This window comes from Dama dama, chromosome 28, assembly GCF_033118175.1.
Source record: "Dama dama isolate Ldn47 chromosome 28, ASM3311817v1, whole genome shotgun sequence".
Taxonomy (NCBI): domain Eukaryota; kingdom Metazoa; phylum Chordata; class Mammalia; order Artiodactyla; family Cervidae; genus Dama; species Dama dama.
Window position 1 is genome coordinate 61,201,402 of NC_083708.1, and position 19,734 is coordinate 61,221,135.

Sequence of the window (19,734 nt, forward strand, 5' to 3'; positions counted from 1 at the left end):
TTTTTCCACTTAAAAATTTTGATTTTAATATAAGTTGTAATGACCTGAGTTTAAAATTTTGTTTACCAAGGATGAAAGGGCTTTTTTATCAATTCATTTTGAATAAATTAAAAACTTCCAGCAAAGAGGAAAATTACCTTCTTTACATTCTTTTTGTGGAAAAGTTTCCCGGTAGAATACATATTGGAAAGAAAGGAAGGTTAAGAAAGGAATGGCTGTGTTAAATTATTTTCTGTTTGTTAGTGGAAATGGCTGAAGTTATTTACTGCTGTTAACTTCTTCCAATGTTTATTTCTTATCTGTATTTATAGTAGAAAATACAGAGTTTTTACAGCAAGCTGCTTTAGAAGAATATGGTCCAGAGCTTCATGTGGCTTTGAGGAGTCGAAGAGATGAATTACATTATTTAAGGAAACTTACCGAACTACTTTTTCCTTATATTTTACCTCCTAAAGCAACAGACTGCAGGTATAAATAAGACTGGAAAATGTCATAGCAATATTTACATACCATGCCAGGTGTATATTGCTGTTTTTGATCATAATAGGAATACACTAAAACTTTAGGTTATCCTATGATGTGAAAACTTTTCCATTTAAGAAATATAATTTATCAGGTCTTAAAATGCCATTTTAGGCACTGAACATTCATGATATGTTGTATTGCTAACAGTTTTTTCCTAGAAACTGATCGTGGGAAATCAAAGATAAACATAAAAATTAAGTTTCTTACTATATGTCATTATACTGTGTCACACCGCTGGTGCTCCTTTGAAACGACATCCGTACTGGGACTCATGGCAGAAACAGTGGACAAACTATACGGCTAGTTTGGAAAGGACAGTTAAAGGTCGTTTAGTCCCGCCAGCCTCCCTTGTTCCTGCAAGGGCATGTTTAGATTATTCTATAAAGTTTGTTGCTCTTATTCTTACGGTCCTTAGAGATAAAGACCATGGTTTATTTTATTTATTTACTTTAATTGAATTATGGTTAATTTATAGCACTCTTTTCAGGTAGCATAGTGCTTCAGCATTTTCATATATTATACTTTGTTTAGTGAGAGAAAGTGAAAGTCTTTCAGTCATGTCCAACTCTTTGCGACCCCATCGACTGTATGTAGCCTACCAGCTTCCTCTGTCCATGGGATTTTCCAGGCAAGAATACTGGAGTGGTTACCATTGCCTTCTCCAGGAGGTCGTCCCGACTCAGGGATTGAAGCCAGGTCTCCCGCCATGGAGGCAGACGCTTTGCTGTCTCAGATGCCAGGGAAGCACTCTATTTAGAGTCATGCAGAATCATGGCTGTATTTCCCTGTGCTGCACTGTACATCCAACCATGGCTTATTCTTAGTGGTACACTTTAAATAAATAAAATATTTAGTTTAAAAATGGTTTTATTGATTTAAATATTATAATCACGCAGTAATTATACTACTAAAATTAGTTTTACTTATTAATTTGTTACACATATATATAATATATATAAAATAATATATATAAATATATACTTTAATATTCTGAGGTAGAGTTTTTCTAATGCTCACTCAAGTTCCTCCTACTGAGGAAATGCTTTTTCCCTCTTAATAGTATTCCTTTTAACCAGTTAAGAAATCTAGGTGTGGTCTCTGAACCAGTAGTGTGAGCATTAGTTGGTGGCTTGTTAGAGATGGCAGACTCTCAGGGCAGACCCCAGATGTCCTGAATCATAGTCGTATTAACAAGATTCCTATGTGAGAGCTGATGTAAATCACTAAATATGTACAATATTGTTCTTTTTTCCAGATCGCTGACCTTACTTTTGAGAGAGATTCTCTCTGGTTCGGTGTTCCTCCCTTCTTTGGATTTCCTAGCTGATCCAGTAAGATGTAAAAAAATTTTTTTATTTAATTGTGATAAGATGCATATAAAGTAAAATCTACCATCTTAAATTACATGTACAGTTCAATGGTGAGCAGCCATCACCATTGCTTGTCTCCAGAACTCCTTTTATCTTACAAAATCGAACTCTGTACCTGTATAAACAGTAATTCTCCATTCCTCCTAGTGCCTGGCAACTCTGCATCCTGACTGTTTTCTGTCTCTATGTACTGGACTACTCTGGTTACCTTAGATTAGTGGAATGATGCAGCATCTGGCTTATTTTACATAGTATAATATCCTCAAGGTTCATGCATGTTGTAGCATATATCAGAATTCCTTTCCTTTTCAAGGCTGAGTAGTATTTCATTATAGATATATGTCACATTTTGTTCTTTCATCTATTGATGGATAGTTGAATTGCTTTTACTTTCGATCCAGTAAGATTTTGAAGAAGTAGGGATAATTTATAAGCATTTTGAATGCCAAAGTCAGAATAACTTTTCTTTTTCCATTTCCACAAAAGTTGAGAACCTGGTATTGTAGATTTTTTTAAAAGTTCTTCTGTGTTGCATAAGTACAGGTACTTTGCCACTGCTCTGCTTTGTCGTTTTTCCAGAAACGTTCATAATCTGATAGAAGCTTTCAGAATTCAGGGCAGAATACACTAATGAAATTATTTTGATCTATGTTTATTATTTTCCATTAGGATACTGTGAATCATTTGCTTATCATCTTCATAGATGACAGTCCAGTGAGTATTGAACATGTTATAAAATATTTCAGATTGCATTGAAGTTTGATATATACTTGTAAAATCAAATGACAATTGACTGAATTAATTCTCTCTTCAAAGCCTGAAAAAGCAACTGAACCGCCTTCCCCTTTAGTTCCATTCTTGCAGAAATTTGCAGAACCTAGAAATAAAAAACCATCTGTAAGTATTTTCAGCAATAACTTATTACTTTTGATGTAAACAATTTTATCACGTATTTATATAGCTCTAACTTAATCTTCTTCCCATGTTGTATCAAGGTGCTGAAGTTAGAATTGAAGCAAATCAGAGAACAACAAGATCTCTTGTTTCGGTTTATGAACTTCCTGAAACAAGAAGGAGCAGTGCACGTGTTGCAAATTTGTCTGACTGTGGGTGAGGCTTACCTGTGTACTTTACTTAAGCCATTGTTAAACTTTGTCATATATTTGACTGTTTAGATCAGATCTGATGTTGTAGTTGCCAGTGTCTACTCCTTTCCACAATGGAACATAATCTATAACTGACTTCAACCAAATCCTCTTAGCAGAGAAAAAAACTACTAAAAATTTAGAGTAATGAAATTGTGTTAAAGACCTGGTCATGAGCATTTTGTCAGTTTTTGTTAAGAATTATTTTGATTAAGTAATCAAGATGTTCTATTTTGACTAGAAGTTCTATAATATCTTGTGCTATTGGATTTTGAGGCACTGTATGGACTCTGAAAAGATTAGTTTTTTTAATGCACATAATTTTTAAAAATATATAATGAAAAAAATTGACGTGTAATTTACACAGCGAAACAAATAAAATTTAAATATACATTTAATTGCTCCAACAAATCTGCACTGTATATAGGCTACACCTTTACTGAGATCAGGAGCATTCCCATCACCCTTAGAAGGCCCCCTGAGAGCCCTTCCCAGCTGATTCCCGCCCCCACTCCTGCCAAAGCAGTCACTGGCCTCATTTCTCTCTCCACAGCGTGCTTTTTCCTGCACGGTTTCCTTACATAGATGGGAGCTCATAGTATGTGCTTTTTGGGCCTGCCTTCATTGATTCAGGGTGATGCTTTTTAAGATTGATTCATGTTATTGTGTAGATGAGTAGTTTGTTCTTTTTTATTGCAAAGTAGTGTTCTCTTGTGTGAGGGTACCACGTTTTCTGTGTTCGTTCTCGTAGACGGGTATCTGCACTGCCTCCACTTTGGGGCGGTTATGAGTAAAGCTGCGGCGCGCACTCTTGCACAGGGCTTTCTGTTGGGCATGTGTTTAATAACTGGAAGTAGAATTGCTGTGTCACAAGGTAGATGGATGTTTGATTTTATAAGAAGCAGCTAAATTGTTTTCCAGAGGGTTGTATGTACTGTTTTACTCCACCAACAGGTAAGAGAGTTGTGGTTGTGCTTCAACTTTATAAAAATTTGGTGGTGTTTATCTTTTTAATTTTAGCCATTTTAGTTGGTATATGGTAGAATTTTGTTGTGCATTTAATTTGCACTTCTTTAATGATTAACAGAGTTGAATAGTTTATCATGTGCTTATTGACCATTTGAATATCTTCGTGGAATTGCTGTCTTTTGCCTGTTTTTTACTGAATTGTTTTTCCTTTTGTCAGAAATTTCAGTAGTTTTTTAAATATTCTAGATATGAGTCTTTTTTTCAGATATAAGTATTATGAAGATTTTCTTTCAGACAATGGCTTGTCTTTATTTTCTAAATAGTGTCTCTTGATGAGCAGAACTTTTAAACTTTCATGAAATTCAATGTATCAATTTTTAATTTATGCTTCATGCTTTCTGAGACTTCTGAAAGACTTTTTTAAGCTTTCACCTATCTTAAGTCAAGGTGATATTTGCCTGTTTTTGTCTAGGTGTATTATAGTTATTATATTTTACATACAGGTTTGTGATCTATCTTGAAGTAACTTATAGGTTGGTATTAGGTAGGGGTGGAGGTTCATTTTTCCCCTGTATGGATATACAGTTTTTCCAGTATCCATTTTTTGAAGAGATGTTTCATTCCCATCTTGAATTACTTGGGCATCTTTGACAAAGACCCATATGTGGGTCTGTTTCTGGATTATATTTTCCATTGATCCATATGTCTACTTTTTTGTTCGATACCACAGTCTTGATTGCTTTGACTGTGTAGTAACTCTTGGAATCAGGTGGTTTAAGTCTTCCCACTTAGTTCTTTTTAAAGACTGCCCTTAGCTATTTTAAGTTCTTTGCATTTCTATATAAAATTTACAATCAGACTGACAATCCTACTGCTTCCTCCACACACACAACCTGCTTCAATGCTTTAATTGGGGTGGCATTGAATTTGTAGCTCAACTTGGGAAGTAATGACATGTCAACAGTATTCAGGTTTCCAGTGCATGAATAGGGCGTTTTTTCATTCATTTAATTCTTAATTTCTCTCCATAAAAATGTTTCATAGTTATCACTGTGGGTCTTTATTTTTGGATTTATTTGAATGTGGTATTTAAAATACCTTGTTAAATTGTTTGTTGCTTATATACAGAAATAGAATTGATTTATTGCATACTGACTTTGTATCCTGTGACATTACTAAGTTTATTTATTAGTTCTAGTAGCTTTTTTGTAGATTTCCTTAGGATTTTCTGCATACACAATCATGTCATCTGTGAATATACAGTTTTACTTTTTCCTTTGTGATGTTTACATCTTATTTCTTTTTCTTGCCCCCTATTGTAATGGCTAGGACCTTCAGTGTGATGCTAAATCTAAGTGGTGAGAACTTACATCCTTGCTTTAGGGGGGAATCATTTAGTGTTATACCATTATGTATAATATTAGCCTGGGGTTTTTTGGTAGATCTCCTTTAGTAGATAGAGAATATTTCCTTCTGTTTATTGTTTGCTGAGAATTTTTATCATGAATGAACAGTGGATTTTTAAAGTGCTTTTAGTGCATCTCAGCAACCTATTTAATCACCACATTACTCCTAATTTTCTTTTATTATGGAGTTATAGTGATATCCCCTTTGTTGGTAATTTGTACTTTCTAGTGGTTTATAAAGTTTTGAAATATTTTTGATTTGCTAAGTTTTAGCGTTCATATTTATTATTTCCTTTCTTCTTACCTTGTGATTAGTTTGTACTTATGGTTTCTTAAGGTGACAGTACTAATGATTAATTTGTACACATGTCTTCTTAATATAATCACTTAAAACTATAAATTTCTCTCTATGAGTTGCTATAACCGAATTCTAAGATTTTTGATATGCTGTGCTTTTTATAGTCATTTAGTTTGAAATATTTTAAAATTTTCCTGTGGTTTATCCTTTGACCTTTGGGTTATTTTGAAGTGTATTGCTAAATCTCCAAAATTTGGGGATTTTTGAGATATCTTAGTGTGATTGATCTCTCATTTAATACTGTCCTGATCATACAACATATTCTGTGTGATTTCAGTCCTTTGAACTTGATTGAAACTTGTTTTATGGCCCATCCATATGATCTGTCTGAATATTCCATGTGCATGTGAGAAGAACATCTATTTTGCTGTGTTGGGTGGTGTCCTGTAAATATTTAGATTAAATTGATGGCTTGTGTTCACATATTATATATTCTTTCAGATTTCTTAATGGATTTGCTATTTCTCCCTTTATTTATTAACTTTTTTTTGATCTACTGCAAGCTTTATTATTAGGGGCAGAGACATTTAAGATTGTTAATGGATCTATCCTTTTAGCACTATAAAATGCTCTTTATCTCTGGTAATTCTCTGTCTTGAAGTCTACTTTGATATTAACATATAGTTATACTATCTTTACGCTTGAGTTTGCGTTGTATTACCTTTTTCTATATAATTAAAGAATTTAACGTTTATTATAAATACCATAGGGCTGAATACTGCTTTAAAAAATGAGTTTGATAATCTTTATTTTCTAATTGGGGTGTATAGTGCATTTCCACTTAATATAATTATTGCATATTTATTGTTAGGTCTTTGGTCTTGGTGTTTTGTATTTGTTCCATGTATTTTTTTTTTTTTTTTTTAATGTTCTCTTGCCTTTCTTTGAATTATTTGAGCATTTTTTCAGTATTTTATCTTCCCTATTGACATTTTCTGGGTTTTTTTTAGTGGGTTGCTCAGTGATCATCAGTGATTACCTTGTGCATCCTTTATTTATCACAGTTTTCATTTAAACATATATTTTACTGTTTCAGGAACAGTGTAAGAAGCTCAGTATACCTTGGTTTGTTCCCTTTCTGTCTGATGTGACTGTTACTGTATAGTTTAATTCTGTGTAGGCTATGAAACTCCACAGTACATTGCTTTTTCTTCCTTAAGCAACAGTCTTAACATACACACACATGCACACATATTTTGGTCCTGATAGTTATTGGCATATTTACTTTTTTTTTTTTCTGCAGAGCCAGTTTCTGTATCATTTTCCTTCTGCGGAAATAAATATTTTTTATTACATTTCTTACAGCACCATTCTGCTGGAGGTAAATTCTCTTAGCTTTTGTATGTCTGAAAAGGTGTTATTTGTTATTTTGTATTCATTTTAAAAAGATATTTTCATCAAATAAAAAATTTCAGGTTATGTTTTTTTTCTTTCAGCGTTTTATGTCATTCTTTCACTGTCTTTTGAACAGCGCCGTTGTTTCTAAGGAGAAATTAGCTTCCATTCTTATGTTTGTTTCCCTATATATATAACCCTTTCTCCCTGATTTTGCAATTTTCTTTTTGTTTTTGGGTTTTCAGCAATTTAACTGTAATGTGTAGTTTTTAAAAAGTTTATTCCGCTTGGACTTTCCTAGAAATCTTAGATGTGTAGGTTGGTGTTTCTCATCATTTTAGAAGATGCTCGGCTGTTACCTCTTCAAATACTGTGCCTGATTTTTTTTCTCTCCTTTCTTTTTGAGACTCCAACTTTATGAATTTGCTATAATTCCAGAGATCTCATATGTTCTGTTCTAGTTTTTTCTTATTCTTTTTTGAAAGAAAAACTCCTTTTCTCTTTGTGTTTCAGTTTGGATAATTAAGAATTAAGGGGTAAGCTCCGATATTACCTCTTGTGATAAAAAAGGCAGTCAGTATTTTGGGTTTTTAATGCTCTCCTCTGTCTCTTTAGAAAAAATTGATTTGTTAAAGACTCTGAGCTCTGTCACTAGTCTACAGCTTCCATGATGGGAAGAAATACTATTTAAAAACATTGACTGGGACTAAAAAGAGCCTTAATTTTCACTGCTATTTAGGGAATCAGGTTTCAGAATATTAAAGATCCTTGGTATAAGAAATTAAGCCAATATGTTCCTTAAAGTGAATTTTACAAATATGTTTATTATTCTAAGTTTTAGAAAATTTATGTTGCTAGGCAAATATTTACACATTTTATGTTCGTATATATTATATTTGATTGTTTAGCTTCTGTTTCATCTTAGTAGTTGTTTTATTGCTCCCAATTAAATATTTTTTAAAAACTTAAAATGATGAATAGATTACTCATAATTGCCACTTTTGATATTCATTACAGTTAGACTGAGAGTATAAAGTTTTCACTGAATAGTTCTATTCTATGAAAATCTTTTTTTTTTTTTTCTTTCTGAATTTGCTAGAGGAATTCAATGACAGAATTTTACGACCAGAGTTATCAAATGATGAAATGCTATCTCTTCATGAAGAGTTGCAAAAGATTTATAAAACATATTGTTTAGATGAAAGTATTGACAAAATTCGATTTGATCCCTTCATTGTAGAAGAGATTCAAAAAAGTAAGTAAAAGATGAGGATGAGTTCTGTAGTTGTTTTACTCTTTTCATAGTTTTCTGATGTATTCCCTGCTTACTGCAGCAGCTGTGTGAAATACATAGGCAGGCATTATCCCGTTTTACTGACAAGATGAAGCTCTGATGAAGAAACTTGTTCACAGCTCACGTAACTAATACTTGCCAGAGCTGGCGAGGTTGTTCTAATTCTCCATTCTGCTGTGATTTACACCTTACAGTGGATTTTCTGCAGAACAGTTTTAGTGGTGCTTGCTCTTTCACTGTAATGAGTTCTAAACTAATACATAATGTATTTATGCTTTTCATAAATAATTTTTGCAATATAATTTTTTTAATAGTTGCTGAAGGCCCATATATAGATGTTGTGAAACTTCAAACTATGAGATGTCTTTTTGAAGCATATGAACATGTACTTTCTCTCTTGGAAAATGTGTTTACTCCTATGTTCTGCCACAGTGATGAGGTAAGTCAGAATATTAATGTTGTGTGATGATTTTTCTTTAAAACTTACTAGTTGCTTTGATATCATTACATGAGTAATTCAAATAATAAACAGGAAAATAAAATATAGTTAATTAAGAAAATGAATGCTGTTTTGCACTACATAATTTAATGGAGATTAGAAACTGATAATAAAATTATTTCTTAATATCAAAACCATGTTTGTGTATGTGACTAGTAGATTGCTACCTAATTGGTCTATCTGATTTTCCATACATCTGAGTGGCTTTGTAGTGGTGATGGGGAAACCCAATTCTTGTATGTATATTATTTACCTACTTGTGGAAATCAGATGACTTGAATACCTCCATTTGCAATATCTTAATCCTTGCTCTATTTGACTGTGATTGTATTCACTTGATTTAAGTAATATTTTCTGTAAACTCGAAAGTAGTAAGGTAAAATAGCATATTTCAATATCAAGTACTGGTTTAATAAATCATAATTATGTTTTAAGTATTTTAGACAACTTTTAAGAGGTGCAGAATCACCAACACGCAATTCAAAATTCAACAGGTAGGTATATCCAATCGTATATGTGGTTGTTGCTTTGTTTTTTTTTGGTTCTTTTTTATGCTAATCATTCTGTGATAGCATCATTATCTTTATTAGCTATTTTTCTTTGAATATGTGGTTTCATTGCTGAATAAGTAAACCAGATACTTTACTAAGGAATTGTAGAGCCATATTACATACAGTAATGTAAAAATGCCAGACATTCTTTTAGAAAAATTTAACAAGATGCACATCATTGCTTTGTTAATCTTATAACTAACACATATTAGTGCTGGATTACCTGCTTTATTGGAAACTGTGGACTGCATGCATAATTGAAATCCACAGATAAGTGCATTTTAGAGAGTAGTTTGTTTTTTTCCCAGAGAGTGATGTTTATTAGAGTACCCACTGGTTACAAATGTGGAAGGGTTTTTCTCTCTTTCCCTTCTTGGCTTTCTGGAAACGTAGATGTGCAGTTAAATGACTTAATAAAGGCAGTGTAAGAGAGGTGCTCTATCCATTTATAAATTGGATAATTAATGTCTTTATTTGTTCCTTACATTGTATATGTACAAAATTGACAGAGATATCAAATATGTAAATCTATAGAATTGATATTCACATTGCTCTCAACATCTTCCAGTTTGTCTATGTGTATGCTCTCATGTCAAACTCTTTGCAAGCCCATGGACTGTAGCCCAAAGTCTCCTTTGTCCATGGGTTTTTGCAGGGAAGAATACTGGAGAGGGTAGCCATTCCCTTCTCCAGGAAATCTTCCTGATCCGGGTGTTGAACCCAGGCTCCTGCATTGCAGGCAGGTTCTTTTCCATCTGAGCCACCAGGGAAGCCCAGTTTGTTAGAGCAATAGTAATAAACCTAGTAAATTATAAAAAAATATAAAATATATGTTATAAATATATATTTTATTATATTTATACATTTTATTTATATATGTTACTATATATTTATATATTATATACTATATAATATAAAATAATATATTTTTATAAATATATATTTATATATATAATATATATTTATATTCTCATTTTATATTATGCAATTTTAATTATATATTATATATAATACAATATTATATATATATTTATAATATATTTATAAATATTTATGTATTTATTTATATTCATGTTTTACATATAATTATATATATTATATTTATATATGTATTAAACATATAAATTATAAATATATTTATAAATATTTATAAATATATTTTATATATAATATATATATTACTTTAATATATTTTATATTATATAGAATATAATAAAATATAATCTAATAATAAACATAAATAAATTGGAGATGTGATGCAAAGAGAGAAATAGATAGGTCAGAAAATGGAGTAGTTTTAAAAATAGTATAATGAAAAATGTGAAAACCTAAGCCATGGGGAGACTATATTACATATTTTGACAAAACTAAGGGTTGTAGAATATATAGATTTGAATTTTTTTGAATGTTAAATATTAATTTTTACATAATGTGCCAATATATGTAATATACATGTAATAATTTTTCTGAAGGGTTGCCCCAGTACTCAGTTGTGTCCGACTCTCTGTGACCCGTGTGTCTCAGATGGACGGAACCTGTGCCTCTTGTGTCTCCTGCATTGGCAGGTGGATTCTTTACCACTAGCTGCCACCTGAAAGGTGGGACATAGCTTTCTGAAATGTGGGACATAATGCTTATGATTCTTTGTTAAAGTGTTACTCCTTTACTTTTCCCTAAGAACTTATGTATTGCAACTGTGTAATAGTTAATTTATATAACACAAATCCCATGCATACTGTTTAAAATAGCATTCTTTATCCAATCCACACAGGGCTTCCCACGTGGCTCAGTGGTAGAGAAGTCACCTGGCAATGCAGGAGACGTGGGTCCTTCCCTGGGTGGGAAAGATCCCCTGGAGAAGGAAATGACAACCAATTCCAATATTCCTGCCTGGGAAATCCCATGGACAGAGAAGCCTGGTGGGCTACAGTCCATGGGGTTGCAAAGAGTCAGACACGACTGAGCGGCTTTTTAAAATATTATTTATTTATTTATTTATTTTTATATATGGACTTAGGATGTTTGGAGTCTCACACTGATAGTGAAACTCCTCTATTGGATTCCTTAAGAGAAAGTGGTTCTTTGATCTTCTAAGCTTGCTGAATAGCTAAATGTAAGTCAGGGTCATAACCTCAGAAATGGAAAGGTTCCTTTGCCCCTTTGAGAACACCTAGGTGTCTTCAAAATACTGAGGCTCTAATTTTGCTGACTTAGCATATAAACTTAATAGGAAGAAAATGTGGGTTGTTTTCATTCTGGGTAATGGTTATGGCCTTAGAAAGTATGTTTTTCTTTATATTAACCTGACTCTGACATTATCCGTCTTGTCACAACTCTGCTCCAGGGATGCCCAATTATTCATTTACCTTTTGTAGAATAAGTAAAATACTTTCTTAACATTCTTTCACTGAAAATTTAGAATAGCATTACTAATTAGCTGTTAGATGACTGAAAATATGTAAAATATTCATACATTTTATGCCTACGTTAAAAGCAGGTGACCAAGCACTAATATATATTAATTGTGAGATTAGCAAGGCATTGGTGTGTATCTTGTTAAATTTTCCTGAATGTTTAGGCATTTTCACATTTATTATTATATTTACATTTTAAAAGCAAAATTTTAATGCATGTTAATGTTATTCTGTTTCATTCTATACTTAGAGCATAACTTAAAAAATATTTAAGGCTGGATCTTTTGTTAACTTTGCTTCTTAGCTTAAGACATATTTTAAAAAATATTCAAACTAAAAATGTGTTGAGCTTGCACCCATAGACATGAATTCCATGTTAGAAAATACACGTTTGTTTTTTGCCAAGTTTTTGGTGGCTTAGTCTCTGAATATTTTCGACTGTATTAAACAAATAGTTTGCCTAAATGAGGGCAAAAAATACAGAATTATTTTGTGACATACTGAGTTTTTAAATTTTTTAAATTATCTAGAATTCAGACTCCACTCCCCCAAAAGAGCCATTGTGTTTTATTTTTCTTTCCTTTATCATGTTATTCCTAAGAATGCCTTTTCCTTTGTCAAGATGAATGTTATCCATCAGTGTAACTTTTAAAACTTGAATTTTGTTTTATTGTTCTAAAGTGAAACTTGTTTAATGTCTGGGCTTTCTCTTTATCTTTTCCTTATATAATTTCACATATCTGTTATTGCAGAGGTAGCCTAAGTTTGGATGATTTTCGGTAAGTCTTGAGACAGCATGTGATTCTTTTCTGTATAAATTATCTGTTTAATTCCAAAACATACACCCAAAACAACCTAAGTAAAACTAAAAAGGGGAAAAAAAAAAGAAAAGAAACACTATGCAACTACTGCCTTTATATCAGCTATTTGGGATATCTCTTAAAATTAACCTCTACTTTGATTCTAGATGTCTCATTTTGGAAATAACATGATATATATCATTATAAAATAAAAATGTCAGTGTAAAAATAAAATGAAAAAGCCAGTATTCAGCTTTTAAAGCTGTTGACTCATTTTTTTAAATGGTATTGATCTTGCTAAATTACATTTAGACTTACTTGTGTTTAAAGAACTTTTTTTTTAAAGCAAGTAGTACAGTTTTTTCAGTATTTCTGGGCTTCATCACAAGTGAGATATTTAAAAAGTATAGTTCAAAAAGTCCAAATTGTTTTATAATCTATTTAGTTTCTAAAGACTAGCAAAATCTATCTAGATTCTGGAGATTATAATATTTTATCAATATTTTCATATTTGTTTTTGACATTTCTTTCAGAAAGTTGTGTTTACAATTTTGGATTTTTTAAAAAAACAAATTGTATGCTTGTTTAAAATAATATTCTAGCTTAAGTATCCTTTTTACAACTACTACTACTTATTATTAGAGTTTTTCCAGTTTTAAAATAAGTTTGATTCACTTCTTCACTTCTTGAACGTGTATAAAATGTACATATCACTCATATACCTAGTGCATTTGAAACTTGATCAGTTTACTTGAATTTCTTTAATTGTTGCATTATTTTTATAAGTACATTTTCTTACATGAATAGTAGCTATTAATTAAGTTAAGCCGTTCAAAACCAACTTTCTTGAATTATAAAACAGTCATTTTTTATTTGGAGGTCTGTTATAAGGGCAGTATTACATAGTGAGCATGACTTTTAAATTGGATAAAAGTTATGTTTTTATTTATTGAAATACAAGCAGTAGGCTGTAATGAATGAAATTTTTGCTGCTTTTTGGCATATTTTTGTTGTTGCTTTTCAGCTATTTCTGCTTTTAGAAATTCACTTTTGAAAAAAATTGCAAAACCATTATTTAATATGTAAGACAGAGCAGGCTTCTTCCTTAGGCTACATTTGCTTTTATCTTTTATGTTCATTGCTAGCCTTTCCCTTGGCATTTTATTTCTTGTCTTGTTATTACTTTGAAATAATGTAAGGTACATTTTATACTTCATTCTTCTTTTGAGTATCATTTATGTGATTATAAAGTTGAAATTTGCTTAAAAATTTTCAGCCATTTTCAGAATTTTTTTGTTCCACCTAAAAATGAGGTACTAAGAAAGTTTGCTAGTCTTTTTGTTTTTCTGTTACACTGAATTATTTCAGAAGTACATTAGCAGGTGGATTCTTTTACCACTGCACCACCTGGGTGGGTACAGTTTGAATGGTATAGTCTATTTTAAACATTGGTCTGACCATATTTTTTTAACCTATTATTTCAAAAGCTGAATGGCAGTTAGAAATATTGGGAAAAAAATTAATAAATAAATAACAAAAGCAAAAAAAAAGAAAAGAAGTATGTACCACTAGAGGGCTCTCATCTTTTATACTTTGTAGTTCAGTTACTACTCTAAGGTAAAAGAGTAGGTGAATTTCAAATGTTTGTTAATACGTATTGTTCCATTTATTCATCCCCTCAAATTTAAACTTTAAATATACTGTTACTTTTGATTGTGAAGATAGAGACTTAATCTATGACTGAGAACTCCAAAAAGTTATGTTTAGCCATACCTTCAGTTTACCCTTTTTGCAACTATTTTTATTATTGTTTACAGTAAGCTGGGCTGGTGTGATAATGTAATAACTTGCCATATTCTTGATACATTTTTGTTTCATATTTAGGAGCACACAGAAGAGAGGAGAATCATTTGGAATTAGCCGAATAGGCAGCAAGATTAAAGGCGTCTTCAAGAGCACTACAATGGAGGGAGCTATGTTGCCTAACTATGGTTTAGCTGAAGGTGAAGACGACTTTGTAAGTAAGAATTTTTCAATTTGATGTATATATAACCTCAGACTTAAAAATAGCATAAAAAGTTGGATGTGCTTACTTGTTATTTTCCCTCTTTTTTAATCTTACTTCTTTCTTCAGACTTCATTTGTATTTTCCATCCATGGTGCTAATCTAATTTAAAAATTTTTGAGCATTGAGTTTACTGCTTACTAAGGCCGGAATGGTTTCTGTTACAGTGATAATTCTTCTAATAGTCAAACAATTTATCATATTTTGATTATGCCTTTACTTCACATCCTGATCTTACCTCTTCCTAACCATATTAGCCAGGCATTTGGAGTTGTGTTAATACACAAACTGTGATACGCACACTGTGATCTGTGGATCAGCATGATCAGCATTACCTAAGAGCTTGTTACCAGAGCAGACAGAATCTCAGGCTTCATCCTAGACCTACTGAGTCATAATTTATATTTTAACAAGATTCCAGCTGATTTTTAAGCACATTATACCCTCCATGCTATTTCTCTGTATCTTTTCATGTGATGCCTTGCTTGAGATGCCTCCTCCCTCCCCTTGATTTACCTGGAAAATTCATATGCATCTTTCAGAATCCAGCTGCTTCCCATAAACCTTACCTGGGTCCTCAAGCAGAACTGAACACTCCCTCCTTTGTTGCTCCTATTAGATTATGTGTTAAAATATATACCAGATTGTGTTTGAAATCATAATTTTTTTTTCTTCCCGACACCATAGTTTATAAGAAGGTAGCCTTGTAGCCTTGTCCCTAAAAGGCCAAAACCAACACTTACTATTTTTATAGTTCCATTTTTTAGGCCTAGAACACTTTTGATTTTAACAGAGCATTAAGAAGTCTTCCTAAGATCACTAACAGTCTTCTTAGGGATGACAGAGAATCATTTTAGGACAAAACAGAAAAGGGGATCATTGCCAGGGAACTTTGTGGGGGAGGAAAAGAGTTTACTTAGAAGAGAGGTATGGGAAGAGAATACAACCCAGGGTGAAGGTAGGGAGCTAGAATTCTGGAAAGAAATACCTCTCACTACTGGTTTACTCTGACTAGACTATTCAGTATTCTCTTAAGTGCTACAAGATTAATTTCCTTTAAAAAAGTGTGTTCAAGATGATTGTGTTTTGTCTGTAAAATTTGCCCCCTTTAACATGAATCAGAGATATCTAGGTGACCAGATATTATTACGTGTCAATTCGGAGGTTCTCTTCCAATTTAATGAAGTACATTTTTTTCCTTTCTTTCTACATGTATATTTCTAGAACATGTGTAACACTGCTTTCTTTTAAAAATAATATTTCTTCAAAAATATTTTAAAGAATATTTATTTTAAACATTCATATGATTAAAATTTTTGAAGCCAGGAGATGCAGAAAACAATTCTATAGAGATAGGTTGCTTTCAGACCTTTTTCCAATTTTACATTATTTAATGCTGCAGTGAATGTATTTTGCTTGTGCCTTTTTCGCAGTTTAAAAAATTATTTAGAATAAATACTTTCTTTAAGTTCCCAGAAATGGGATTACTTGATCGAAACTGTTTTATGGCTTGTTATAAATATGTATTGCCAAAATGCTTTACAAAAGGTTCGTACCAGCTGTATCCAGGTACAATATATTTCCAGCTTGTCTGTGCAATTTCTGTCAGTGGTTATTATCACAAAATTATGCATTTCTAAATGAAAGATATCAGTACAATAATTTTCTACTTGTTATTACCAAAGTTAAATATTTTTCTATATTTGTGTATTTTTAATCTTTCCCAGTAATTGCTGATGTATCTGTTTTCTGTTGAATTTTCATATACACCTGATATAACAAAACATGAAGTCGATTCTAGTAACTTGCTAGTGTTAGTTTCTTATCTTTACATTTTCAGTAGAAAATTTGATATCACTTAATTTTAAAAGTATTACAAATTATAGGCTTTATAGGGGCACATTGCTTTATAGTTGTATCTCGTATGCTGTAGGTATAAAGGTCCTGGAAATATTAAATTTTTTCTGATGATTTTTCTTTCAGATTGAAGAAGGTATCGTTGTAATGGAAGATGATTCTCCAGTGGAAGCTGTGAACACGCCTAATACCCCTCGAAACCTTGCTGCATGGAAAATCAGCATTCCATACGTGGACTTCTTTGAAGATACTTCCTCTGAAAGGAAGGAGAAAAAGGAGAGAATACCAGTGTTTTGTATTGATGTTGAAAGAAATGATAGAAGAGCAGGTATTATTATTATTAATGCATATAGCACTATATATTAAACCAATTTAGTTAAGACAGCATCTCTCCTTCATTGTTGGGGCATATAGTAATTGATAAGAATATGATCAAACACAACTTATGAGTGTTCTTTATGTTTTGCTGTCTTTTTTCTTTTGTTGATTTCAGCCGTGGCTTGCAGCAGCGACAGGGATAAACAGCCTCCATAGCGGGATAAATAGTCACCACCCTGGGCTTTATCCCAGAGAGGAGACAGTCTGTATAAGTAAAAACACATCAAAAGTGAGCACATTTTGGGAATGGGAGCAGAAAGCTATAAAGTTTATCTCAGGAAGAGGGAATAGTCTATGAGGAAAGAAGGAAAAAATTTCATGGTACTGTTAGGAAATGGGTTTGTGAGAGGAGTGGAGAAGTGATTATTATTTCCAGTTACTTGGATAGTATGAAGGTAGGTCAGTGCTAATAATTCCCCTTATTTATTTTTTAAAAAGTTGAGGATAGGGTTTTTGCTAAGACTGTGTCTCTGCCCTTCTTACTTATCTCAGTATGGTGCTTTTATCCTTTGTTGTGGAGAAGCAGTTCTTCTGGTTTTTAGATCTTTTTCAGAGGGAGATGACCCACATGTAGCTGTAGACTTGGCTTGTCGTCTGTTGGAGGTACTGAATCTGGCATCCCCTGTACTGCCATCTTGGACCTCCCCCCCAATATAAATAAGTTTATGTAAGCATGTAGTAACCTTTCCCTCCTTTTGAAAGTTTTATCTGTGATATACTTTAAAATATTTTGGGAATTTACTTTTGTTTCTGCCCTTTGCACAACTGTCTTTTGTTGTTTTTTTTTTTGCTTTATTTTTTAAAATTTGGCTTAATTCAACATAAAATTGAAATGAAGTTATCTTAAAACTTGTATTCTAAGATAATTTTTGTCAGCTGTGCTGCAGACTTTTACTAAAAATACAGTGTGCCCTTGGGAAGCCATGCCCTATGAAGGATAAAAAAGGTGTATTGTTTAAATGCTGCATTGATTTTATATGTTTAAGTGAAAAGTGAAAGTGATAGTCGCTTGTTTGTGTCCGACTCCAGCCTGCCAGGCTCCTCTGTCTATGGAATTCTCCAGGCAAGAATCCTGGAGTGGATAGCCTTTTCCTTCACCAGGGGATCTTCCCGACCCAGGGGTGGAACCCAGTTCTCCTTCGTTGCAGGCAGTTTCTTTACTGTCTGAGCTACCAGGGAAGCCCAGGGAGAATGCTGTGAGCAGGATGTATAGCAGAATGCCGATTTCAGGGTTTTAAACACCAAAACTGAATGTAATATAGATCTTCTAAGATGAGTATTCAAGAAGAAAAGCAGTATCTGCTTGATAGGTTGTGACTGTATCAGGTTGGTTTTTCTGAATATAAGTGTTAGTTCTGAGTTATTGTGGGTTTAGTTAACTCAATCCATTGCATTTCCAGGTTTAAGCTTGAATGACATGAGTTGCTCATAATTGCTGTTAACATTTTTGGGGTCCTTACTCTGTGCTGTGCGCCTTACAGAAAGCTCTGTAGGTGGATTATTTAACGTAATAGGTACAATTCTTTTTATTATAAGCAAACTAAAGCACAGTGTCGTTTAGTTGCTAAGTCGTGTCTGATTCTTTTGCAACCCCATGGACTGTAGCCCGCCAGGCTCCTCTGTCCATGGTATTTCCCAGGCAAGAATACAGGAGTGGGTTGTCATTTCCTTCTCCAGGGAATCTTCCTGGATCTAGGATCAAACCTGGATGTCTTGCACTGTAGCTGGATTCTTTACCAACTGAGCCACCAGGGAAGAACAGTGAGGTTAAGTGTTCAAATTTACATAGTCAGTAAATGGGGGAATTGGGATTGAAATAGGACTCATTCTTTAAACCATTATTTTGTGCTGTCCAGTTTTTGAGTCACGAGTCACATGTGGCAGTTAAAATTAAATTAATATTAAAAATTCAGTTTCTTTTACACTAGCCACATTTCAAGTGGTCAATAGCAATAAGTGACTAATAGCTATGATGTTAGTACAGATAATAGAGAACATTTCAGAAATGCAGAAAGTTCTATTGATAGTGCTGCTCTGTGCAGTATTAGTTCTTGACAGTCGGTGTTTGAGAGCTCCAAAACTGACTATGAATTATTATTAAATACATAATTTTTGTGACATTTAAAAATTAAGCATAATTGCATGCTTTTTTGAAGTTTATAAATTCTCTTGATAATGTTGTAGGAAAAAATATATATATTATTTTGATAACCTCATAAATAGCTGAAATTTATCAGGCTCTTCTAGGACAAAATATATTAATAATGTGAAGCCAAGAAATAATAATTTATTATTATTATTCTCTTTGGCCTGGCATGGCATGCAGGATCTTAGTTCATTGACCAGGGATTGAACCCATGCTCTCTGCAGGTGAAGCAGAGAGTCCTAACTATTGGACCCCCAGGGAATTCCCAAGAAATAATAAATTATTAAGACTGGGATAATTTCTAGCTTTGTATACTTACTGTTATAAATAGTACATTCTTTTAATAGTAGTTTGTAAAATTGCTTATTTCTCAGTGTGTGTGCATTCATTTTACAGTTGGGCATGAGCCTGAACATTGGTCTGTCTATAGAAGATATCTTGAATTCTATGTACTTGAATCAAAACTAACAGAATTTCATGGTATGTTGTCCTTTTTATATAAAACATTACATTTCAACATTAGCTTTCCTGAAAGCCACTGAGCCAGCTTTCTAAAGCTACTTTCTAATTTTAAGTAATTGTACTGAGGAAATGTAGCCGTGACACTGTGTACACTACTGGT

The 19,734-nt window shown here is 32.6% G+C and overlaps 1 protein-coding gene across 5 annotated transcripts in view; it reads left to right on the plus strand.

Annotated features, from left to right (window-relative positions):
- The window catches only part of SNX14 (sorting nexin 14), a 74,619-nt gene that overhangs the window by 25,910 nt on the left and 28,975 nt on the right, over nucleotides 1-19,734 (plus strand). For 2 of the 5 annotated variants that reach the window (XM_061131471.1, XM_061131474.1), the window contains 12 exons: nucleotides 312-468; nucleotides 1,781-1,856; nucleotides 2,565-2,609; nucleotides 2,712-2,792; nucleotides 2,891-3,005; nucleotides 8,208-8,363; nucleotides 8,717-8,841; nucleotides 9,337-9,395; nucleotides 12,619-12,645; nucleotides 14,551-14,683; nucleotides 16,715-16,916; nucleotides 19,509-19,592. In XM_061131471.1, the coding sequence (XP_060987454.1) occupies nucleotides 312-468; nucleotides 1,781-1,856; nucleotides 2,565-2,609; nucleotides 2,712-2,792; nucleotides 2,891-3,005; nucleotides 8,208-8,363; nucleotides 8,717-8,841; nucleotides 9,337-9,395; nucleotides 12,619-12,645; nucleotides 14,551-14,683; nucleotides 16,715-16,916; nucleotides 19,509-19,592 (1,260 nt within the window). The remainder of the gene's footprint in view (nucleotides 1-311; nucleotides 469-1,780; nucleotides 1,857-2,564; nucleotides 2,610-2,711; nucleotides 2,793-2,890; nucleotides 3,006-8,207; nucleotides 8,364-8,716; nucleotides 8,842-9,336; nucleotides 9,396-12,618; nucleotides 12,646-14,550; nucleotides 14,684-16,714; nucleotides 16,917-19,508; nucleotides 19,593-19,734) is intronic. The other 3 variants (XM_061131473.1, XM_061131475.1, XM_061131472.1) reach the window with 2 other exon arrangements.